General features: G+C 35.9%; 1 protein-coding gene across 2 annotated transcripts in view; it reads right to left on the reverse strand.

The window, feature by feature from the left end:
• The window catches only part of CHN1 (chimerin 1), a 195,217-nt gene that overhangs the window by 97,345 nt on the left and 71,295 nt on the right, over positions 1–26,577 (reverse strand). For both annotated transcript variants that reach the window (XM_027589622.1, XM_027589623.1), the window contains one exon: positions 25,235–25,348. In XM_027589622.1, the coding sequence (XP_027445423.1) occupies positions 25,235–25,348 (114 nt within the window). The remainder of the gene's footprint in view (positions 1–25,234; positions 25,349–26,577) is intronic.

The following is a 26,577-nucleotide window of genomic DNA, read 5'->3' on the forward strand; positions in this document are numbered from 1 at the left end:
ACAGCTGCCATCAAGAAGACAAGAGACAAGTGCTGGTGAAAATGTGGTGAAAAGGAAACTCTTATACACTGGTGGTGAGAATGTAAATGGTCCAACCACTACAGAAAACAATATGGAGTTTCCTCAAAAAGTAAAAATTGACCTACTGTACAATCCAGCAATTCTACTTCTGGATATACACCCAAAGGAAAAGAAAACAGGGTCTTAATGGGACATATGCACTTTCATGTTGATCACAGCATTATTCACAATAGCCAAAACATGGAAACAACCCAAATGTCCATCAATGGATACATGGATAAAAAAGATGTGGTACATATACACAATGGAATATTATTCAGCCACGAGAAAGGAGGATATCCTGCCATTTGTGACGACAGGGATAAACCTTGAGCACATTGCACTAAGTGAGATAAATCAGAGAAAGACAAATGCTACATGATATCACTTATATGTGGAATCTAAAAAATTTAAACCCATAAAAAACAGTAAAATAGTGGTTACCAGGGGATAAAGAGTGGGGGATAAGACTGACAGTGATTAAGGGTACAAATTTGTAATGAGTAGTAAATAAGCCATAGAGCTCTACTGCAGTGTACTGTACTGATGTAATGTGATAAATATCACTGCCGTGGCAATTATATCACAATATACAAGTGCATCAAAGTAATAACTATACACCTTAAATTTATACAATGTTACATGTCAAATTTACTCAATTTCAAAAAAGGTTCAGCATCAGACTTGATCAAGCAGAAGAGCCAGCAAAACTGAAGGCAAGTCATTTGAAATTATTGAGACAGAGGAACAGAGAAACAAAAAGAATGAAGAAAAGTGAAGCTCCTAAAAGACTTATGGTAGATCATCAAATGGACCAATACATGCATTACAGGAGTCAGAAGAAGAGAAAGAGAAAGGGACAAAGAACTTATTTGAAAAAACAATGACTAAAAATGTCAAAAATCAGAGAAAGGAAATGGATACTCAAATTCAAGAAATTCAAAGAACTCCAACCAGGATGAACCTAAAAGAGGTTCATACCAAGATTCATTATAATCAAAATGTCAAAAGTCAAAGACAGAATATTAAAAGCAGCACAAGAAAAATAGCTCATCATGTACATGAGAGCTTCCGTGATACTCCCAGTGGCTTCCTCAGCAGAAACCTTACAGGTGAGTGGGAGCGGGATGGTATATTCAAATCGCTGAGAGAAAAAAAAATACTGCCACTAAGAATATTAGATATGCTAAAAATGTCCCTCAAAAACGGAGACAAACAAAAGCTTTATCTTTCCCAGATAAACAAAAGCTGAGCGAGTTCACCATCACTAGACCTGCTTTATAATAAATGCTAAAGACTTGCAAGTTGAAACAAAAGGACACTAGACAGCAGCATGAAAATATATAAAACTATAAGGCCTGCTGGTAAATGTAACTATACAGACAAACACAGAATGCTGTGATCCTGTAACAGTGAAGCACAAAGCACTATTAATTTTGATATAGAATTTAAAAGACAAAAGCTTAAAAATAATTATGACACTATGTTAATGGATACACAATATATAAAGATGTAATTTGTGAAATCAGTAACATAAGTGGAGGTGAGGAGGTATAAAAGAGCTTTTGTATAAAACTGAAGTTACGTTTTATCAGCTTTAGGTTATAACCATAAGATGTTTCATGGAAGCCTCATGGTCACCATAAATACCAAAACACAAAAAATCAAATGAAAAAGGAATCAAAGCATGTCTACACAAAAACATCAATGAAACACAGAGAAGGCAGCAAGAGAGTAAAAGGGAGACAAAATAGTTCTAAGACAGAGAAAACAATTAACAACGTGGCAATAGTAAGTCCTTCCCTATCAGTAACTGCTTGAAATGTAAATGGATTAAACTCCCCAATCAAAACACAATGAGTGCATATAAAAAGCATATGTAGCAATTTCTTCCTAGAAACATGGCCAAAGGCAAGGGGAGCAAGGGCAAAAATGAACTATTGGGATTTCAGCAAGATAAAAAGCTTTTGTACAGCAAAGGAAAGAGTTAACAAAACCAAAAGACAACTGACAGAATGGGAGAAGATATTTGCAAATGACATTATCAGATAAAGGGCTAGTATCCAAAATCTATAAAGAACTTATCAAACTCAACACCCGAAGAACAAATAATCCAATCAAGAAATGGGCAGAAGACATGAACAGACATTTTCCCAAAGACATCCAAATGGCCAACAGACACATGAAAAAGTGCTCAACAACGCTCGGCGTCAGGGAAATCCAAATCAAAACCTCAATGAGATACCACCTCACACCAGTCAGAATGGCTAAAATTAACAAGTCAGGAAACGACAGATGTTGGCGAGGATGCAGAGAAAGGGGAACCCTCCTACACTGTTGGTGGGAATGCAAGCTGGTACAGCCACTCTGGAAAACAGTTTGGGGGTTCCTCAAAAAGTTGAAAATAGAGCTACCATACAACCCAGCAATTGCACTACTGGTTATTTACCCCAATGATACAAATGTAGGGATCCGAAGGGGTACGTGCACCCCAATATTTATAGCAGCAATGTCCACAATAGCCAAACTATGGAAAGAGCCAAGATGTCCATCAACAGATGAATGGATAAAGGTGTAATATATATACATACACACACACACACACACATACATACACACACAATGGAATATTATGCAGCCATCAAAAAACCAAAATCTTGCCATTTGCAATGACGTGGATGGAATCAGAGAGTATTGTGCTAAGTGAAATAAGTCAATCAGAGAAAGACATGTATCATATGATCTCACTGATATGAGGAATTCTTAATCTCAGGAAACGAACTGAGGGTTGCTCGAGTGGTGGGGGAAGGGAGGGAAGGGTGGCTGGGTGATAGACATTGGGGAGGGTATATGCTATGGTGAGCGCTGCGAATTGTGTAAGACTGATGAATCACAGACCTGTACCTCTGAAACAAATAATACATTATATGTTTTAAAAAAAAAAGATAATAGGAAGGGGAAAACGAAGGGGGGGAAGTCAGAGGGGGAGATGAACCATGAGAGACTATGGACTCTGAGAAACAAACTGAGGGTTCTAGAGGGGAGGAGGTGGGGGGATGGGTTAGCCTGGTGATGGGTATTAAAGAGGGCACGTATTGAATGGAGCACCGGGTGTTATATGCAAACAATGAATCATGGAACACTACAGCAAAAACTAATGATGTAATGTATGGTGATCAACAACATAATAAAATAAAATTTAAAAAAAGCATATGTAGTCTACTAGACACTCACAGTAGATGTAAAAGACACACATAAGCTGAAAATGAAAGGATGGAAGAAGATTTTCTATGCAAACAGTAACCAAAAGAGCAAGGTTGACTGTACTTATTATATCAGACAGACTTTAAGTCAAAAATGGCCACAAGAGACAAAGTCATTATATGATGATAAAAGGATCAATTCACCAGTAAGACATAACAATTCTAAGTATATATGTTCCTAACACCAGAGCACCCAAATGTATGAAGCAAACATTCACAGAAATGAAGAGAGAAATAGACAGTAACGCCATGTTAGTAAAAGATCTCAATAATGGACAGAACAACCAGACAGCAATAAGGAAAGGGAGGACCTGAACAAAACTACAGACTGACAGGACCTAACAGACATATACAGAACACCCACTCAACAGAAGCAGCATGTATGTTCTTCTCAAACACAAAGAGAATATTCTCCAGGATATATTACATGTTAGTGCACAAAAGAAATCTTGACAAATTTAAGAAGATGGAATCATACCAAGTATTTTTTTCTAATCACAGTGGAATGAAACTAGAAGTCAACAGCAGTAGGAAGATGGGAAAATTCACAAATATGTGGAAATGAAATAACCTACTCTTGAAAAGAAATCACAAGGGAAATTAGAAAATAGTTTGAGATAAATAAAAACAAAAACACAAAGTACTAAGAGGGAAGTTTACAGTAACAAACACCTACATTAAAAATGAAGATCTCAAATCAACAACCTGACTTTACACCTCAAGGAGCTAGCAAAAAAGAAAAAAGAAAGAAATCAAAGTTAACAAAAGGAAGGAAATAAAGACTAAAAGATAAAATAATTTAAAAACAACTGAAAAACAATCAATGAAACTAAGAGTTGATTTTTTTGAAAATATCAACAAAATAGATAAGCACTTAACCACACTACAGACAGACATATAGGCAAATGGAACAGAATGAAGAGCCCAGAAATAAACCCCCATGTATGTCAAATGATCTTTGACAAGGGCGTCACGATGGGGCAAGGATGGTCTTTTCAACAAATGGTGCTGGGAAAACTGGATATCCACATGCAAAAGAATGAAGATAGACCTTTATCTTACACCATATACACAAAATGGATTAAAGACCTAAATGTAAGACCTGAAAATATAAAACTCCTTAAGAAAGCATAGGGGAAAGCTTCATACAGTGGAACAGGCAATGATTTCTTGGCTTTAACACCGAAAGCACAAGTAACAAAAATAAAAATTGACAAAGGGGACTACATCAAACTTAAAAACTTCTACACAGCAAAGGAAGCAATCAACAGAGTGAAAAGGCAACCTATGGAAGGGGAGAAAATATTTGCAAGCTGCATATCAAATAAGGGGTTAATATCCAGAATATAAAAAGAATCCATACAGCGTAATTTAAAAAATAATAACCTGATTAAACAAAGGACTTGAATAAACAGTTCTCCGAAGAAGATACACAAATGGCCAACAAGCATATAAAAAGATGCTCAACTTCACTAATCAGAGAGATACAAATCAAAACCACAATGAGGTATATCGCCTTATACCTGTTAGGATGACCGCTATCAATAAAACAAAATGACAAGGGTTGGTGAGGATGTGGAGAAACTGGAACCCTTGTGCAATGTTGGTGGGACTGTAAATGGTGCAACCACTATGGAAAACAGTATGGAGTTTCCTTAAGAAATTAAAAATAGAACTACCACATGACCCAGCAACCCCACTTTTGGGTATATAGTCAAAAGAACTGAAAACAGACTTCCAAGAGATATTTGCATATCCATGAACACTACAGCATTATTCACAATAGGCAATATGTGAAAGCAACCTCAATGTCCATCAAAGGATAAAAGGATAGAAAAAAAATCTGAGCCAAATACAAAAGGCAAACACTGCACAATTCTACTTACAGGAGGTATCTAAAGTAATCAAGCTCATAGAAACAGAAAGGAGATTGGTGATCGCCAGCAGCTAGGGGATAGGGAGGGAGAGTCACTCACTGTTCAACAGGTACAGAGTTTTGTCATGCAATATGAAAGAGTTTAGAGACCTGATGTACAACAGTGTGCACAAAGTAAGCAATAATTTAATCTACACTTGAAAATGAAGAGGGTTAAAAAATACATGTATGTGTACATAAATATAGTTCAGGAAAATGAGGGTGTGGTTTAGGACTACCAAAAAGACAATCCAGTGAGACAGATTAGTAACTGCTCTTTCCTGAGTAAATCCAAATATAGTTCTTCATACAAAACAGCAGAAGTTATGATTCTTAATCTATATACCGTACATGTGGCTATTTGAAAACAGTCATCCCTATCCACGGCAGAGGAGGTTTCTGAAATCTTAAAAGATACTACTATAATTATTACGTATACATAAAGTTTCCATTTTCCCCTCTGAGCAACTCATGGAAATTGTTTATTTTTATTGACAGTGGAAAGTTGAAGGTGTATTATATTTTCAGTCAACAGAGGATAGAAATGAATATGACTGAAATCTAGACATTGAAACATTTCTGGTACAAGGGGAAAATGAAAGCCTTCACCAATTAATTAAAAACAACACCCATACTGGACTCTAAAACCACATCCATGAATGCTTACATGACATTTATAAAGTCCTTAACTATTTTTGGCTTCACTATTTTTTACTCATATAAGTTGGAAAATTAAAAATTAAGTTAAAAAATAAGAAGTCACTAAAGTCAAATCTAAAATGAAACAAACCAACCATATTCTTTTATATATGATTTTATTTATTTATTTATTTATTTATTTATTTATTTACTTACTTACTTACTTCTACTTGCCTGCCTGCCTGCCCCAATAGCATATAAAGAACCTGGTTTATATTCCTGAGATAGAACTGGATACTGCTACAGAATTCATTAACTTCCCTCTATATTGAATATAACAAAGATTAAGTTTGTAAAAGAAAAACCCACAAACCTCTTTTCTTCACATCTTCGTCTGTGTTCTCTTTCTTCTTCCCAGTCAAAAGTACATACTTGATTTCCTTCTGTTTTCAAGATATATCGTCACCTACTTATCATCTCTTTCTAAACTTTGTTGGAAGGTGATATTTGCCTGGGGCAGGGAGTGCAGTTTAATTACGTGCAGGAATTTAATATATATCTGCTTTTAACATCACTGTACTTAATTCTGCTTACCAATAAATCTTCAAAACTCATTTGTTGGTCAGCTGTCGGGCTCAACTAGTTAAATTCTAATGTATATCACCAACTATATATATAATATCACATAATGGTATAAATCATACTTTATCCACACTACAAATGTCATATCAACATTCAAATCACACATATACTTTAATAAAATGGTTTATAAATATGAAAAAATAGGAGAGGGAAAAGGGAAGCAAAGAAAGATATTTTCTTTTCCCATTTTCTTTCAATATATTCTGGCAAATTCTAAAATTGGTGTGTTATGAAATTCTGAAATCTGTGTTCTGGCAAAATCTGACTACAAAAAGTTGGATAATTTCTTGGAACTTTGTGCTTATTCAAAGAATCTTTCTTATTCAAAATGGATCCAATTTCTGAAATCCGCTGAAATTTGGAGAATGGAAAGATAGTTTTTCTTGAAATAATAAACACTTTGTATACTTATTGAATTTCTATTATTTTGTACATTATAATCCGAGAGAATACGCATTTATTCTTCTGTATTTTGGCAGGGCAGAAGCGTATTGTTGAACAACTGGCAGGATAAATGACGGAAGATCAATATTTGTCTTAGGATCATGACAAAATTATCTTTAGAGAAAGAAATCTGTGTGGGGAGCGGGTAAGTGTGTGTGAGTGTGTGAGTGTGTGTGTGTGTGTGTGTGTGTGTGTGTGTGTGTGTGACATACATATATATGTACTTCTATTTTGGAAAGAAAAAACCCCACATAACTTGATAAAAAAAAAAAAAACACAGAAATAACTGCAGTGGAACTGAAAGCTTACTAGATGAAATAGCTCTGGCAATCTACAGAGAACAGGCTCCTCTGAACCGATCACAAAATATTCTCTTCTGGGATTAATTCTTCCGGGATCAATAAAAGGAGATGTGTAGTGAAGCAGGCAGGTGGTGGGGTGGAAGGAAAGAAAACCCAGCTTTTACTATTTCTCAAAAGGAACAACCTGCCTCTAACTAAGACAAAATCTGACAAAAACTCATCTTATGCTTCTGCATCAGAGACTGATAGTCTTCCAATTATCTGATTGTTAAGCTGTTTAATATCTTCCTCCATAATAGACCCTTCACCCTTCAGCTGTGAACCTGGCTCCCTAAACTGCTGACCCCGTTTCTCAGCTGCCTCTGCCTTGCTTTTAGGAGCAGCCAATGAGAATTAAGTGAAAGTGGCACGAATCTTCACCCCTTCTGCCTTATCAGCTGGAATGTGGATGTGAAGTCCGGTGCCACCATAAGATAAACTGGGAAGCCACACACAGGAAAGCAACAGGATGGAACTAGTCTGGATCTCTCACCTTGTTAAAAAGGGCCACACCAGGGCGCCTGGGTGGCTCAGTTGGATGAGCGACTGCCTTCGGCTCAGGTCATGATCCTGGAGTCCCGGGATCGAGTCCTGCATCGGGCTCCCTGCTCGGCGGGGAGTCTGCTTCTCCCTCTGACCCTCTTCGCTCTCGTGCTCTGTCTCTCATTCTCTCTTTCTCAAATCAATAAATAAAATCTTAAAAAAGGGGGGGAGGCCACACCAGCCTCAAAATACCTCCAGATTTCTTGAATGTGGGAGAAAAAGAGCCACCTATTTTGTAGAAGGAACCGTCGCTTCTTATTCAGTTACTTACACTCAAACCTGATCCCAGTTCTCATTCTCCACTGCACAGAATAATCTACTTTTGTTTCTGTTATTTGGGAATCCTCTCATTTGAGGTCATGTTTTTCTGGGCATAATATAAAATTTTTAAAAAGTAATACTATCAACAACTTTCTTCTAACAGCTGCCACTAGCGAGCCTTGTCTAAGAATTCTACAACAGTAACAAAATAAGAGCTAAAATAACATGTAAATAGGAAGTCCCTAAAATATTTTCTGCTACCTGAATGTTACCACCCCAAAATATGCTTTCCCTTGTCTTTTATAATAATATAGTAAAAATCAACAGCATAATAACTTATTTTGCTGGGGACTGAACTTGCTTGTTCAATTCCTAGAGAATTCCAGGGGAGTCAGAGCTTTAAGCTTCTTGGCTTGCCTGTGGGACAGGCTCCTTTCCCTCCTACGCTCCCACACTGCGTGTGGTTGCCACCTTTCTCATTTCTTTCTAAATGTTCATTTTAAGCCAGTAGGATCTTTTTGGGGGGGGTGGGGCTTGAACTCATGACCCTGAGATCAAGACCTGAGCTGAGATCAAGAGTCAGATGCTGAACCAACTGAGCCACACAGGCACCCTGGATCTTTCTGAATGAAAGTGTTACAGGAGGCCTAGCAGCAGAAAAATTTTGGTAACTGAAAAGGTAGGCCCACAGGAGAGAAAAGACATGGTACACACAAATTAGAAAAACAAATTAGAGTCATGGTATGGATGAGTTTTCAAATCACTAATAATTGGTTTTCAAATAACTGATAAAAATAATAGAAATTATATTTCAACAAAAGCAAAGCAAAAGTAAAAACATTAACATTCTATGAATAACTTCTCCTTGTGGCCGTGACCCAGTACATGTGTCAACTCTAGGACGCATAAGGAGGTCAAAAATTTGCGAAGTAGCAGTTACACAGAGAGTAGTCTACACAGCGTCCAGCAATTTCGTTCACTGGCTAAATCCAGGCCACTACCTGTTTTTGTATGGCTAACAAGCTAAAATTGGACTTTATATTTTTAAATGGTTACATTTTAAATGGCTATATAAGTACCTACATAACAAAATACTCTCGATTGGCCTGCAAAGACTTTAATATTTACTATTGGATCCTTCACAGAAAAAATTTGCCAGTACTTGATCTACATGACTAATCATGTCTTTCTGACTAATACTTAAGGACAGAACAAATAAATTCAAATTCGAGAAGCTTGTGAAGCCCCACAATACTATAGTCAATATGATGTTAAGAATAATCGCCACAGGGGCGCCTGGGTGGCTTAGTCGGTTCAGCAACCAACTCAAGATTTCAGCTCAGATCATGATATCATGGGTTGTGGGATGGAGCCCTCTGTTGGGCTCTGCGCTCAGTGGGGAATCTGCTAGACACTCTCTCTCACCCTCCCCCTCTCCCCTGACTCACCTGCGCTCTTTCTCTCACTCTCTCTCTCTCTCAGGTAAATAAATAAATAAATCTTAAAAAAAAAGTTCCCACAGTTGGAAAAGAAAGGTCTATTTAGAATTTGAACCACTGGTTAGCAATTAGCAAATAAATTTACTTAGAATTATATCTTATGATATTCTGTGAGATGTTAATAAGGGCTATTTGTGGTCAAAAATTAGGAAAATACAGAATGTTGAACAAATACGGTTTGTATGTGTATATGTGTGTTCATTCTGCTTTACTGTAAGACTTCTCAGAGCCTTAAAAAAATCTCCTAGATAGGGCTATATAGTGTACACCAGTTCCTAAATTTATTTTACTTTACTTCTCTGGCACCTATTATCTTGAAGAAAGTATAGATACAATAGAGTTTGGGAAATATTTACCTCATATGATACCAAAATAAATTAGCTGGAGATTAAAAAGTTAAATGTATAAGATACATCATAAAATCCAGAAGAGAACCAATTTAACTATCAAATCTCTTGTGGAGTTAGTACTCTCTTGGCTAAAGAAAAATGGAGTTAAGTCATTAAGAAAAAGATTCACTGAAAATGTGACCATGAAAAATTATTTTTATGTCAAAACCAACAAAAACAGAAAAAGCATACACAATAAACACGATAAACGGTTGCATATATAATACATTAAAGAATTTATAGGACAGTGGACATGAACAAGTTGCTAAGGGAAAATATAACAAGTAACTTGCTTGTGGGCCTGCACTAGTGACCCCCTTTAGCTGTTTTTCCTACTGAAATCTTAAAACAAATTCAAACTTGGGTCATATGACAGCCTGGCTTAAAACTTGGCCCAGTTGCCCATGGCCCTTAGGATAAAGAGCAAACTCCTTAACACGGCGGACAGGAAGCAGATGGGGCAGCCTTATGCCTTCACTCTCCAGCTTCCTCTTCACAACCCCCCCCTCCCCGAGCCACAGAGCCACGGTATAGGACACTCCTTCTGCCAGGTCATTCTCTCCCCATCCTCCCACTCTTTTATCTTAGTTCACTGGCACATAGCCTTCAGTTCTCACTGAAGAGCCTTCTTTGACTGCAATTTCGTGGACTTAGATCCGATTCTCCTTTCAATAGTCTTGGCACCCTGCCTTTTCCCTTCACAGCGCTCACCTCTGGTTTTAATGGTACAAGTGTGGGACAACTGCATTAAGGTTGAACCCTCTGACTACTTGATAAACTCCACAAGGCCAAGGATCTTGACTGTCTTGTTCATCTTTGTACCTCCAGCGCCCAGAAGAGTATCATAATAATTTTTAAAAAACAAAGCAACAACAAAAATACTTCTGAAAAAGGATAAAAATACTACTTGTTTTGGGGACAATGAGACCATAGGTAACATTTTTCTTTTCCTACTTTTCTGCATTTTACATATTTTCTATAGTGCATGTTAATAAAAAAAGTTTATGATGGACCCACATTTAAATAAGTAAATATAATAAGTGAAAATCAGGCTTTTAAAAAAATTGAGGGGGGTAAAACCTGATCTTATGCAGAATTAATTCAAACAGAAAACTTAGCATGTATTTATTGACAAGGTAAATGTTCCCGATGTACAGCTAACTGAAAAAATATCCCATAAAACAGTGTGTATTTACATATGAAAGCCACACAACCATTATATGATTATTTTATGATTTATGAAACCTTGGCAAGTACCAGAATTTCATACACTACAACCTTTAACTGTGATTATCTCTGGGTAGTGAAACTAAAAGGTTATTTTTTGCTTTTCTACATTTTTAATGTTTTTTGTTTGAATACATGTTAGGAAAAAACTAATCTCTCTACAAAGCTACTTCTCTTCTGCATTTACATTTTGGTTCACTTTGCAGCCCATTTTTAGGAATACATCTACTTTTTTCAAGTAAGAAATGCCTTACATTAAATTACCTACTCCTCACTGTATCATATCAATTATTTTCTATAGTGTGTTTTATTAAAGCATACTTGACCCGAAGTTACTTCATATAAACTGGATTATTACACCAATATTTTTTAAAAGCTCATGGCACTGATAACATGGTATTACATGTTTAAGTAAATTATGCTAGCCTTTTAATCAATATCAATTTTCTGATATTGCAAGCCTTCTAGATTCTATTGTTGTCATGTGAGTTTTCACCTACCCTTACATCCAGAAAACTTCCCCAAAGTGATCATAATCTTAACTAAGAGAAGCAGAATAACATTTTTGAAAAATTATTCTGCAGAACATTATTTTCCACTTATTCCAAATAGCACAAGGTTTGCAGGAAATGAAACAAAACCATGGTAACCAACTAAACCTATCATGAGCTATCAGATCAAAAGAACACATAGTACATTACACGTCAACGCCTACCAGCAGCATAATCTTTCCCCAGTTCTTTTTGATCCTTCTTCCTTTACATGAAAAAAGCTTTCAACCAGTTTTTATCTTTTAAAAAAATGTGAAAGCCCCTTTACCAGTATCTACTGTAATTCTCTGACTTTAACCAGGAACTCTGAGTTTACCTTTAAGAGTCAACCTAATGCTCTGAGATTCAATTAAGAATTACTGGGGGTTTTTCCCCCAATCATTAGCAAATTGAATTTTTTACTTCAATGAATTTTATCATTTTTTTAAATGCAGGAGCAATAGTCTCTTCATACTAAATTTTCAGGACTGTAAAGATAAAAACACATTCTCACAGGAATTTCTTCCTTATTAGAATCTTATCAGCATTCCAAACTCAAAGCCACAATAAATTAAATCATAACTACTGCACATAACACAGAAGAGCCCCATTTTGTCCTCTTGCACATTCTATCACCAATCATCAACCCCCATCACAGGAACTGAAGCTAAATCCACAGAATCTAGCTCAACATGTTCTTAAACTACCAACCATCAGTTAAAACTAAATAAACAAGGTATTGATGGCTTTTGTCAGGCATTAACTGCTTACTACGTAACTATTTAGCCAGACAGGCAATAGGGCAAGCCTCTGTAAAGACTAGAGATTATCTTTACTGCTATGGTTAGCCACTCTCTAATAGTGATCACTTAAAATATTTTCTTTTACATAAAAATATATGACTATGTAACATGTCACAAAATAAAATGTATACATGCCATAAAAATATGTATATTTTATGCACAACGAGTTTCTGAAATGATAGACACCTAATTGTGAATGATGTCTTTTCTAAGGAGTGGAACTAGAAGTATGTGGTGGAAAAGAAAGGTAATTTGGCATTATATAAACTTCTCTTATTTGAAAAAAAAATTTAACCACATCCACGTGTTGGTTTCATAATCATAATAGATGTAACAAATTATATAAATGCAAATATGCTATTATTTTTATTGATGACTACTGCTGTTTTTCTTTATCCAAGCTCACTTACAAAATTATTTTTGTAAGTACAAATGATCAAATGATTTTATAATGAACTTTTAGCTTAAATAATTAAACTTTATATATACTTGATTTAGCTTTTTTTTGGGAGGGGGGTCAAAAGTTAAGGATTAGTTAGAGTAAGTCTTATCCTAAAAGGCTTTAAACAGGGTTGGTAGGCTTTATAAAAATCATAATGTGTTAACTTAAAAATCTTTATTAAAAAATTCAAAAGCTAAGAGTTTACTTTTGTGCCACACTCCCTGTCAACTTATAGAAAGTGCTGCATGGTTTATTGTTATTTTGGATGTTGTTTTTAACAAGTTATAGCCTCTATTTCTTAGCTTCTTGTTCTTTAGCAAGTTAAGCCTTGGTTTCCTCATCTGTAAAATGCAGAAAATACAATATATACCACATGGGCTTATTTCGTAGATAAAACTCAGTTTTCCAACCTGCATGCCCCGAATAGAGGTTGCAGGTTAAAAGATACCAAAAATGTCCAGCCTTTTTAAAGGCTGGGAAGGCATGGTGCAGCTGAAGTCCTTGGACTGGTCATGCTGGGCCACACTAAGGTAAATATGGCACATTTACCTTAGTGTAATGTGCTATATTTACCTTAGTGTATCATAGAACATCGTAATTCTCAATGGGTGCCACAGTATGAAAAAGTATTGGAAAATACTGAAAGATAATGCACATAAAGTATTTACCATAGTGTCTGCCTGACTCAGGAAATACTCAGTAAATGTTAACTCTTATTATATTTATAAAACTGTTAAGTCCATTAATAAGATACTTATGTATGCCAAATCATTCACAGGAAAGGAACCACGTTATCAACACATTCTGGGGCAGTATCTGGGGCAACAGGTCTTAAATTAAGAGAACCTGGTAGGTTTTCTACTGCACCTTAGAGTAGATACATAAGTCATATTCCAGTTTCCCTTTACAAAGCAGATAATCAGAGTCAGAGTTACCTCTCTCATATCAAAGTTCCTGTCAATAAGCCCTAAAACGTACTTGAAATTCAACTCCATCCTCAATGAAATGCCCAGTGGAATTTGCCTTATGTTGTGCCTTAAGAATACAAAAACCAAAAATATCTTGAAATCAGCTTTTTTTGATTTCTCTACCTTCTGTTTTAAATCCATTGCAATGTATGCATAGTTTTGAGACGGAACTTAAGTTTAAACAGACAGTATACAAGTGAATAAAAGCCATATTGAACATAAAAACATGACAAATGAAGTACCATTCAAGAGTAAGGTGCACATCAAAACCACAATGTGGTGCCACTTTACACCCATTAGGATGTCACGCCTACTGTTTAAATCAAAGACATAATAACAAGTGTTGGCAAGGAGTGGAGAAATTGGAACCCTCATACATCACTGGTGGGATTGTAAAATGGTAAAACTACTTTGGAAAAAAATTTGGCAGTTCTTCAAAATGTTAAACATAGAGCCACAATATGATCCAGCAATTTCACTCCTAGGTATGTACCCAAGAGAAATGAAAACTTGTACACAGCATTATTCATACTAGCATATTTATAGCAATGTTATTCATAATAGTCCCAAAGTGGAAACAACTCAAATGTTCATCAACTGATGAGTGGAGAAACAAAACGCAGTATATATCTGTACATCAGAGTATTATTCAAATATAGATTAATAAAAAGGAAGAAAACAGTGATACATGTGACAACACGGATGAACCTTGAAAACATGCTAAGGGAAAGCAGTCAGTCACAAAAAAAACCACATATAATACATGTTCCATTTTTATGAAATGTCCATGATATATAAATTTATAGAGACAAAAAAAAAAAGGCCAATGGTTCCCCAAGGCTGGAAGGGTTGGGAATAAGACAGAAGTGACTGCAAATGGGTATGGAGTTTCTTTTTAGGGTAATTAAATGTTCTAAAATTGATGATGTTGCATAACTCTGTGAATGCATCAAAACCCACTGAATTGTACAGTTTAAATGGTGAATTCGTATGTTAATTATAATTTTAAAAAATTTTTTAAAAAGAGTAAGATAAAAATAACATGCAAAAGCCAAGCTTGTGAATAAAATTAGGGAGGAAAAGTTGCAATTTTGTAACATATAGAAACTAAGTGGTTGCTATAGGTAGAAGTTTCAGAATACTCTTTGGACAAGAGGTATATCTTTTTCGGTCCAAGAAAAAATTTAAAAACAGGAAGAAAAAAAAATCAGTTAGTCAATTAGCCCTTAACTTCTTTTCTCTATCTAATACCTTAACAAGAAGTCTTTTAGGCTCATTTATCAAAAAGGGGTGTGAAAGGGACATCTATGTGGCTCAGTTGGTTAGGCATCTGTCTTCAGCTCAGGTCATGATCCCAGGGTCCTGGGATTGAGTCCTACATCCCGCTCCTTGATCAGCGGGGAGCATGCTTCTCCCTCTGCCTGCCCCTCCCGCTGCTTGTGCACTCTCTCTCTCTGACAAATACGCAAATAAAATCTTTAAAAAAGGGCAGGGGGTGGAAAAGAGAAAAAAAAGTGGGGAGGGATCTATCTGAACTCAGCAAACAGAAGAAACCTGGTAGATTTTTCCCCTTCTTTTCCCTTCTCTGCTCCCAGCGTTTAATTCTAATTTGTTGACTGAAAATGAGAAATATATCAAAGACTCTTAACACTCAACCTATATATTTAAAGTTTTCTCTCCCTGTAGACAGTTCACTTGAAAAGCCATTAATCAGAATGCTTGGTGAGCATGGAGTCTGGAAAAACAGCAAGTGAGTAAATCAAATGTTTAATGGAATATCTCTCAAAGAGTGTTGCACAGAGAGATTTCATGAGGAACGTCTCATAATCAAATGAGTTTGGGAAATGCAGTATAGTTTTTAAACAGTATTCATAGGCTCTGAGAAGTACTGTAGGAAAGAAATCTGATTATATTTAATGGCAGGACATTCACGGGGTTCCTCAAATTCACCTCTCTACTAGACACAGTGCTGCCAATGTTGGCCAAGACTCCCCTGTTCCACAGACCCTGAACTCTAGAACACTGTCCTCTGTGACTTCCCTTTCTATTGCCCCCAACACTGACCAATTCTTCTCCTAACCAATTATTTAAATAAGTTGATACATTCCATTTAGAGTTAAATCTTCAGAGATTTGGGAGTTATTATCTTCCATTTTGACCCTAGGTTGCAACTAATGTCTTTGATTCTTCCCAAAATGAAAATCACACTATTGAATTTTTTGCGTGGGATTGTAAAAATGATACACATGCACTGTAAAAAAAAAAAAAAAATCAGGCAACTCAGATTCTTTTAGACATCTCTCTGCTTACATCGATACCCAATAGATATATAATTTTATCTAAGTAATATAATACCATACATACTGTCCTATATAACGAATTTAATTTTCAGATTAACACAGACCAGTACATATTTCAAAATTTATTGAATAAGAAATAAGATATTTTTTTTAATTTTTAAAAAAAATTTTATTTAAGTAATCTCTACCCCCAACATGGGGCTTGAACTCATGACCCCAAGATCAAGAGTTCCATGCTCTTTGAACTGAGTGAGCCAGGTGCCCATATAAGATATATTTAAAAATATATATATATAATAAATATATCCAAACATATTTATAATATGCTTTCTCAGTCTTTAAATTCTCATTTGTTGGGGTGCCTGGGTGGCTCAGTCGATTAAGCGTCTGCCTTCGGCTCAGGTCATGATCCCAGGGTCCTGGAACCGAGCTCCTGCATCAGGTTCCTGCTCAGCAGAGAGCCTGCTTCTCCCTCTCCCTCTGCCTGCTGCTCTGCCTACTTGTTCTATCTCTCTGTCAAATAAATAAAATCTTTAAAAAATAATAAAAATAAAAATAAAACAAAAATAAATTCTCATTTGTTCTCCATTATCTAAAATTTTCCTAAATAATTTTAGGAATTTCCTAAATAACAAAATAAAAAAAGTTTTATTTATTTATTTGCCAGAGAGAGAGAGAGGGAGAGTACAAGCAGGGGGAGTGGCAGGCAGAGGGAGAAGCAGGCTCCCCGCTGAGCAAGAAGCCCGACGTGGGACTCAATCCCAGGACCCTGAGATCATGACCTGAGCCGAAGGCAGATGCTTAACCATCTGAGCCACCCAGGCACCCTTCCTAAATAATTCTTATCTTAGTGGTCAGCACTAAACTAACAGGAAAGTTCTAAGCACTGTGGGTGTAAAGCATTCTCTGGAATATCCACATACAGAATTTAGGGATTATCAAGACTCTTGCACATACGTCATCTTGCTCTTCTCCCAAATTTAGAGAAGCTAAAATGAGTCAGACTCAAAAGAAATGTCTTTGGAATTGCCAAATCTGTAGTTAACATTTCTCCTCATCATGAGCCCTTCAAAATCTACTAAGATATCTAGAAACCCTTTTAAAGGTTATTTTTCAGTAGCCAAAGGAAAACCACTTACTAAATTAATTACCTAAATAATTCTGGTAAAACATAGGTTCCACTACCCTTTCCACTCATTATTCTTATTGCTTTCACAATGATCTTTCCAAATTACAACTGTAATCATCACCCTCTTCTACTGAAAGTTTTCAGTGACTCCCATTTCCTACAGATAAACTCCAAATTCTTTTTTTTTAAGATTTTATTTATTTGACAGAGACACAGCAAAGAGGGAACACAAGCAGGGGGAGTGGGAGAGGGAGGAGCAGGCTTCCCGCTGAGCAGGGAGCCCTATGTGGGGCTTGATCCCAGGACCCTTGGATCATGACCTGAGCCAAAGGCAGCCGCTTAACAACTGAGCCACCCAGGCGCCCCCACACTCCAAATTCTTAAGGATGAAATACCAGGCTTTTCTGGTACACTTACTGCTAAAACTTACTGCGCTCCCAAGCCCTACCAGCCTGCCATACACCAAATATTTCACTCTGTTCTATATATTCCTTCCTTGGCTGTTTATTCCCCAAATGCTTATTTTTCATCACATCTTATTCTTCTACCTGGCAAACCTCTACTCTACCTTTAAGAGCCAAGTTAAATGTCTTCTTTCTTGACCCTTGTAGACAGTACTGCAGAACACAAAAGCTCAATAAACGCTACTATTTTTGATGAGGCAGTTATCTGAGAGATTATTTTAATTACCCAATTTAACAGTGAAGACCAAGCTTCTGACTTCGACAAAAGGCCTTGACACATTTATGACACACCAGGGATAAATATTTAAGGTATGTATTAGTCAAAGTACAATGGATTTTGCTGTGCTAAAATTATTAACATAATTAGGTTTTCCAATCATCTTTAAAATACTGAATTATTTTAAAGTCAGATTGGAAAATATTTTAAATCAAGTTTTGAAAAAAATTATAGGTAAAAGAACATCAAAACAGAATTTATAAAACTATGGCCTCATATACAACTTTCTTAAAAACTAATACCAGATTTTCTCACTATTTATCAAAGCTAAAATTGGATATACTACTTTAATCAGAGGTTGAATAGGACTAAAAGATTTGAAGAATTATACCATAGATGGATCCTCACTGTCAAACAAGGAAACTACTTTAATGAATATCCACTATGTTATACTATGTGCCTGGTATCCATTTTCTCTCCTCACTCAACCTCCTTCCTTCTTTAAAACAGGAAAAGAAAACCAGATTTTGTTTGTTCATCCAGACTCCCTCTCAAGCCTTATCTTCCAGAAGAAACTTGACCCCATCTCTCAGCTCTAGAACCACGTGCTGGTTAGACAAGCAATCAGTAAATGCATTTCCCTGCAGACTGTTATTGGCTCAGGGGTGGGAAAGGGAGAGCGGCGGAGGCCTGGTCAACTTGAAGGGAAGGAGGAATAAGAGAGGCGAGCGTATGACTCTGATTGCCCATGGCAACCACTTTTTGAATGTAAGAAAAGCCAGCCTTAGACAGGAGCTGATGCTGTGAGTGGCCATGAATAGACACAAAATAACAAGTCCTTGATAACATCAATAGGGTACTGATCATCCATGTTATTGCATTTCCAAATTTCTCATTATGTGAGGTATTTCCTTAAGTAGTTTATTGTCTGAGCCAATAGAGTTTGCCTATTTTGAATATCAGATAATATCTGCAGCTGAACAAATCTCAACTGATAATTTGATTCTTAAAAAAAGGATGCTAATTACAGACTTTTAAAAGGTCTCTTTTGCAAACTAATGGGATTATAATCCCCACTTCACACATAGGAAACTAAAGCTCAAAGAGGTTAAATATATATAATAAGGTCAGGCAACTAGAACTCATGTTTGTCAGGCTCTAAGCTACTACAGCTATTTCCAAAGTTCCACAGTGAGAGTAGATAATTGCAATTATATTTTGTGACAGATGTTTTAAAATCTCAATTCCTGATTCTCTCTGACCTTCTTCTCTTTCAACCTCTTTGCTAACTGAAAGGTTTCCTGTTTAGGTGATTAAATGTTTCTTGTTCCAGGAACACTTGGGTGGTGCAGTCGGTTAAGCGTCCAATTCTTTGTTTCAGTCCGGGTCCTGATCTCAGGGTTCTGAGATCGAGCTCCACGTGGGGCTCCATACTCAGCCAGGAGTCTACTTGGGATTCTCCCTCTGCCCCTCCCCCTGCTTGCTGATGCACTCTCTCTCTCTAAAATAAATAAATCTTAAATAAATAAATAAATCTTTTAAAAAAATGTTTCTTCTTCCAACTTTCTTTCCTAGTTTTAGTAAAATACATACTTACAATTACATTTACATTTTTCTCGTCAGTAAAACTGAACAAATTTAGCAGATCAGGCCACTGAGAAAAAGGGATATTTTTATATCAAAGGGAACCAATGTTTTCAAAGATCACAATAAATCAAAGTAATGCATAACTTTAGTCCTGACATATTAAATGTGCAACATCAATATAAAGAGGTGTTTTAATATTTCCAAGAAAACTCTTGGATGGAATCCAAGCAAGTATGCCCCACATTAAATGAATGGCTTAGGAAAATAATAGTGAAATCCCAGAGCTGAGCTATGATTCCACCTATTAGCACACTTAAGGCAGAAAAAGTAAACAGCTATTGAAGATCACAATGTTATTTATACATTTGTTCAAATAGGAAAGCACTTTTTGCATTCATATCAATTCCATAAAAATATGAAATTTTCAGAGAAATATAGCGAAAAAACTAGTTTTGAATGTGTTGTGATTAGACCTACATGCAGAAATTGTTTAGACTCTTATCAGGTATAGCAGTGGCAATAAGAAAATAGCAAATATTTAAAAGATCATTTCATATGATCACTTATATTAACTCTTCACTGGTCTTTTCACCTTATTTCACTATTTCCAAGAATTCATGGTGCAGTGCTTATGTAACTCCATCAGTTATTTACAGTGAACAAATGTTTTGATAGGTCATTGTTCAAGAAAACACAGGGAAAGATGGAGAATTTCATCAGAGAATTAGAATCTAAAAAAAAAAAGGAAAGAAAGAAAGAAAATTCTGTACCTAAGTAACACAAAATATGAAACTAGAAACTCAGTGGATGGGTTTAACAGCAGATAAAAAATAGTAGAACATAGGATGAGTGAACTGAAAGATAGGTCAATAGAAAATGTCCAAACTAAAGTTCAGAGATGAAAGTCGGAAAGTTAGTCCAGAGGGAAAAAATTTTAGAAAAGTCAGAAAATAATTTATCCCGAATAAACCTGCAGTTAGAGAAATACTAATGGAGTTTTTCAAGTTAAGGGAAGATAATTCCAAGAAAATGCAAAATTACAGGAAAGAATGAAGAACAATGAGGGGGTAAATATCTGAGTAAATATAGACAAATACTGACTTTTCTGTTTAAACAGTAACAATAAGGTATTATGGAGTTTACAATATATGGAAATAAAATATCTGAAAATAACAAGAGAAAAGGTAGGAGGGAGGGAAATGAAATTTAGAGTGTTCTAAGATTCTAGCATTATCGGGAAAAATGATAGAAACAATCATTTATACTAAATATAAATGAGTCAAGGCCACATGTTTTAACCTTTAGTTTAACCATTAAAAGAACAGTAAAAGAATGTATAACTCAAGTTAGGTGTAAGGAAAAAATGGAATAAAAATTGACTTGTAAAATAAGTCAACAAAGAAAAAGAAACATAAAACAGGAGAGTTATATAGACAATAAGACAGTATTTAAACCAAAATGTATCAGTAATTACATTAAATGTAAATGCATTATATACTTTAGCTAAAATTAAAAACTTAAAAACACCATAAATAGAAATACAGGACAAGTCACGAACTTGAAGGAGACAATTCAATTCATATATAACCAAATGATTAGTATCCAGAATAAATGACTTTCATGAATCAACAAGAAAATGCCAGGGTAAGGGATCTGAATGCAAATTTCACAGATGAAAAAAATATGAATAGTAAATAAACATGAAAAGATGCTTAACCTCATTTGGAATCAGACACATTCAAGTTAATCAGCAGACACCCTCAGACTGACATAATGTCTGACAGTATTAAATGAAAACAAAAAGGAAAACAACATGAATTCTTACACAGTGTTGTGGAATAAACAGTGCAACTACTTTGGAAAAAATTATTCATTATCTAAGAAAGCAAAAGCAGCAACTTTACATCTAAGTAAATATTCTAGAGAAAATTGTAAGGTATACCTGGAGATATTTACAAGATTATTATACATGGCAAGACTGTTTTTAACAGCACCAAACTAGAAACCACCCACATGTCCATCAATAATAGGATGGATAAATAAATTATGCTATATTTATTTAGTGGATATATAGCAGTGAAAATAAATGAATTATAGCCATGTTCTACAATAAGGAAAAATCTCAGGAATATAATGTGGAGTGAAAAAAACTGAGGAATACATTCTACATGTCCTATTTATTTGAAGTTCAAAAATGAACAAATCAAAACAATGTATTATGTAGGGATACAAACATATGTTATAAACCTATAAAGAAAAATAAGAGAAAGATAATCAGGACAGGTTAGCCAGTGTGAGGGACAGGAGGAAGAAGGAAAGATTAGGGGAGGCATATACAGTATAAATAAGACTCCAAAGGCAATAGGTGTTTCTTAAAACACAGGTTGGGCACATAAGAGTTATAGTAACATGTTATTTAATAATTTTTATATTTCTTGTAAGTATTCCTTTGTATATTCTTAATATTTAATAAAAAGGACAATACAAAACATGCACTAGTCCTATCCTTTTTCATTTGTCACTCTTTATAACACTGAACCTAATTATTTTTTTCTTCTAGTGAGAAAAATTATGTAATGACAAAAAATATTTTTAAAGAATTAGTCCTAAACTATGAAAACCATAAAAAACATTTTCAAAACCAAACTCCTTAGATTATCTTAGCTTTTTTATAACTCATAGTTACAATGTATACTTAAACTACAACTAATCCAAATGTTGTCAAAATCAATACACAGAAAATCCCAAAGTCACTGAACTACTTCATGCTACATGAGGTATAATCTAGTGCTTGGGCTAGCATTTTATCTTCAACTACACATTCTAACCATGTGGATGCCTGTCTGTATGCTTCTATTGAATAAAAAATTTTCAGTGAGCAACAATCATTTTTCTTGAACCAAGGGGTCAATATGAGCAAAGCAGAAAAGCCAGAAAAACCTGGCCTGAAATTCAGGCTGAGATCGGGTATGGGAGAAGATGGTGCTCAAGAGAAAAGTAAGATGTTAATTACAGAAGACCTCCCATGTTCAAAAGCAACTTATATTGTTTAAAAAACTTAAACAATCTTAACACCAAAAACATATTTGATATGGGATATAGTGTCTGATATGATGTGAGGTGAAGGCCTCTAGATGCAGTAGTGCCAGGGCCTACAAACATCTTAAAATAAAACTAAGAAAAAAGAAGAGTGAGGTCTTAGTTTCGGTCTTGTGGCTAACTAAATAATAGTGTCATCAGCTAATAAAGGGAATATAGATGTTACAGCATATTTGGGAGGAAAACTGATGAGTTCAGTTTTGGACATCATGAGGTTGAGCTGCCAAAGGAGCAACCTGACTTCAAGGGCTTGTTGTTCCTAACATTAGGGCCTATGGTTAACACGGTAAATGCATAATGAACATTGACGGCTATAAATTATGAATCTGGCTCCCCCAAACAGATCATACATTATGTTGAAAACAAAACAAACTGATGTGAATTGGGAGAATCATCAGCTGAAATGGGGAGTATCAGATATATCGATATGACTTCTTTTCATATTCTCTTTAACACTTCCCTGCTACACATCTAGTTCAAAACAAGGAAGATCATATTTCAGCATATAAATTACTCACAATGTGTATTCACAAATTCCCTACTCCCACTATAGCCCCTTTTACTCATTACTATTTTTTTTTTCCGTTTACAGTTTTATGGTCATTTTCAATAACAAAAGAAAGGCTGTATGTTTCCTCCAGACATATGAATTAAAAACATTCCCATCAATCTCATGCTCATCTATGCTCCAAATTCTATTCTCAGATTTCCTGGACTGAAGTGGATGGGAAGTAATTATAAAAATACAGTGACTGTATTCCTACAGTTCCTACAGGTAGGAAGGAGGAAGAGCTTGGGAGCTTTGTGTGCTACTTTTCTCCACACTTAACCCTTGACCCTAGGGTGTTCACTGATGTCATTCAGTGAAAAGTGAGTGACAGCCACGCTAGAAGATGAGTGGCATTATGGTATAATGGAAAGTACCTGAACCTTGCAGTGAGGCAACACCGAACTCAAATTCAGTTCTGTAACTTACTATGTGATCTCGGAGGGATTTAGGGCAGATGGCAAAAAAGGGGAAAGGAAGAGAGTGTTGGGCAGATATCTCTCTCTCCCTCACCCCACTTCCTTCTTCACTATTCTGGTCCCTAAGTCTTTACATGTATACTCATTTACCCCAGACACACAGACAACCAGACTATTTGGAAATGGGGTGTTGCAGAATCCTAGAATTACAAAATGTTTGGCATAGAAAGAGGAAAAAACTGACTTCAGGAAATTCTGTGATTTACACCGAATCTGTCTTTAGTTCATTTGGTGGTAAAATGAGTATCTGAATTTCCAGCCCAGATTTTTTCCCCCTCTATACCATAATTTAAACCTGAGAAACAACATAATAAGTGAAGAGGAATTTATACTTTATAATTTGCCATAAAAAGCAAATTTCCATGCCTGCAACAAGCTTTATTCTCCAAGTATACAACTGATGCCGAATTCGGTAGACAACAGTACTGGATTATATCATCCTTTTCATCAAGAAGATTAAGGTTTGTGAATGGGATTAAGAGCAATCCCTGCTCAGACAGGCATAAGGGATTGGAGGAGTTCCACATGGTCATACTAGAGCAACAACATCATCTTTCCGTTCTCTCCTTGTGGCTACCAAAAGAAACTGCCATGTCTATGACCTCCTTCTTAGGAAGTTTCTATTTTTAAGTCTTTTTCAAAGATGAATGAATGCACAAAGACAATGGATAATTATTCCAAGCCTTTGGAGAGGGCGCAGTGGAGAGTGACTAAGAACACAGACTCTGAAGCCAGATTATCTGCGTTCAAATATCAGCTACACAAATTATTCAATGTATGACCCTGGCCGAGTTTTACTCAACCTCTAGGTCCTCGGTTTCCTTCTCTGTAAAGTGGAGACCGTTAACAGTACATACATCCTAGAGTTGCTGAGAAGATTAAATAAGGTTGGAGGCTTGACATGAAGTAAGCCCAATGGATACGCATGCTATTGTATTACTGTTCTGTTGTTATTGCAGGGCTAATGGAAATATTTGTTTCTGGGCACTGTTCTTTAAGATAAGAACGGCCAAATACTAGGCAAAGTTCAGCTGACAGGAAAGAGCCAAGAGCTCCCAAGAAAAGCTGCTTCAATCAAAAGCCAACCTAAGAGAAATGATATTGGCTTTAATTTCATGAGTTACAAAGATCTTTTCTCTTAGTTTCTCTCCTTATTCAAGAAGTATATGGGAGCTGACACAGCAGGACAGATGGGAGAAAATGGGTAAGATGAAACAGAAGAAAGCAGCTACAATAAAAATGCTTTAAAAGTTTTTCAATTCTTAATTACTGAGTGCTACCATTCATGAGGAATTTTTTAAGGGTCTCAAAGCTATTAAAATGGTAATTAGGTCCCAAGAAAACAAGAACCAATTCAATTACATGCTGGATGCTTTTAAAATTTAAAGCCCTCTATTAAGAGAGTTTTAAATGAAGCACAGTTATAATTACAGGTCCATGACCAACCTTAAAGCCAAAGTGTAGGTTCCCGGCTGACGCTGGCTCTCACGAATAAGGTAACTCCCCTCAGCCACACTCAAGAGCTGGTCTGCTGCTTCTCGGGAGATCATGCCGTGAAACCTACGAGAAAAGTCAATTCAGAAACTGAATGCTTTCCACCTTTTGTCAGTAAAGCAAGATAAAACAAAACCCTCCACCCTCTCTTGTTGTTTTCTAGACAAAGTACTGCCATATAATCGAAGGGGAGCAGTTGGGCTTAACTCTGCTTGTGTTTCTCTGGGCCTGGCCCCTGGCCAGCTTCTCTGCGGTAACAAGAACCGCACCAAAGTAGCTCTCCAATCCATTTAACAATTGTGAAATCAAAATTCACATCCATCTAAGGGAAGATCAACCGACTCTCTCAAGAGGACAATTCCCTTCTTATGTAGCTGTCTGACCATATGGACATACTAAAAAATATACAGCAATGTGCCCATTTCCTTCCTTCACGCTAGTGGCACTGCTCCAGAATTCTGGCTCACAGTCTTAAGTTGGCAATTTTCCAGGACCCTGGGTTGCCCTTAATTGGCATCATTGCCCAATAATGTGCATAATCTGCATCACTGGATACTCAAGCCAAAAGCAAACAACAGTAATACCTGCTTTCACTCCCTGATAAAACCCTATTTTTGATTAACAGGGGAAAAGGCATGAAGAAGAAAAAATATAAATAACACATTCTTTACACCAAGACAGCAGATTCATCTATAGCATTCTGACATGAAACACTGAAAAAGAAAAAAAATGTCAGTGGTGACAGATGATTACTATTAAAAAGAAAAAAACCATCTTATTTATATGGTGATTTACAATTACAATTTACAAAGAACTTAGACATAATGTCCTTTCAGTAATTCAAGGATAACTGAATTGAGGGATTGCTCAAGTGAAACTTTGTGGTTTTTACCGGTACGAAAAAACAGCAGTCACTTGATTTTGGAATGATATATTTAAAAGGCCCTGAAGTGGCACCTTAATAATTTAGGGACTTTACTAGAGGGCAAGTGGCAAGCTTTTGAAAGGTTTTGCTCATGAGGATGGTTCAGTCTTTCTCAATTTAAGTCCCAAGACAGTTCATGGTACGTATGTTCAAATCATGACAATCAGAGCAGCTAGGTTCAAAAGTGGACTCTGGGAATTTCTTATCTCCATATATTTCTCAATCGTTTAGAACCAGATCCCTCGGACTCTGCCGGAGGCAAGAAGACAGTAACCTACCGCTGGCGGTAACACATATCATTAGATTAGCGTATTGGCATATTGTTTTAAGTTTACATGACATCAGTTAATAAAGTTAGTAAAATTTAATA

Source organism: Zalophus californianus, chromosome 3 (genome assembly GCF_009762305.2).
Source record: "Zalophus californianus isolate mZalCal1 chromosome 3, mZalCal1.pri.v2, whole genome shotgun sequence".
NCBI classification, from domain to species: Eukaryota; Metazoa; Chordata; class Mammalia; order Carnivora; family Otariidae; genus Zalophus; species Zalophus californianus.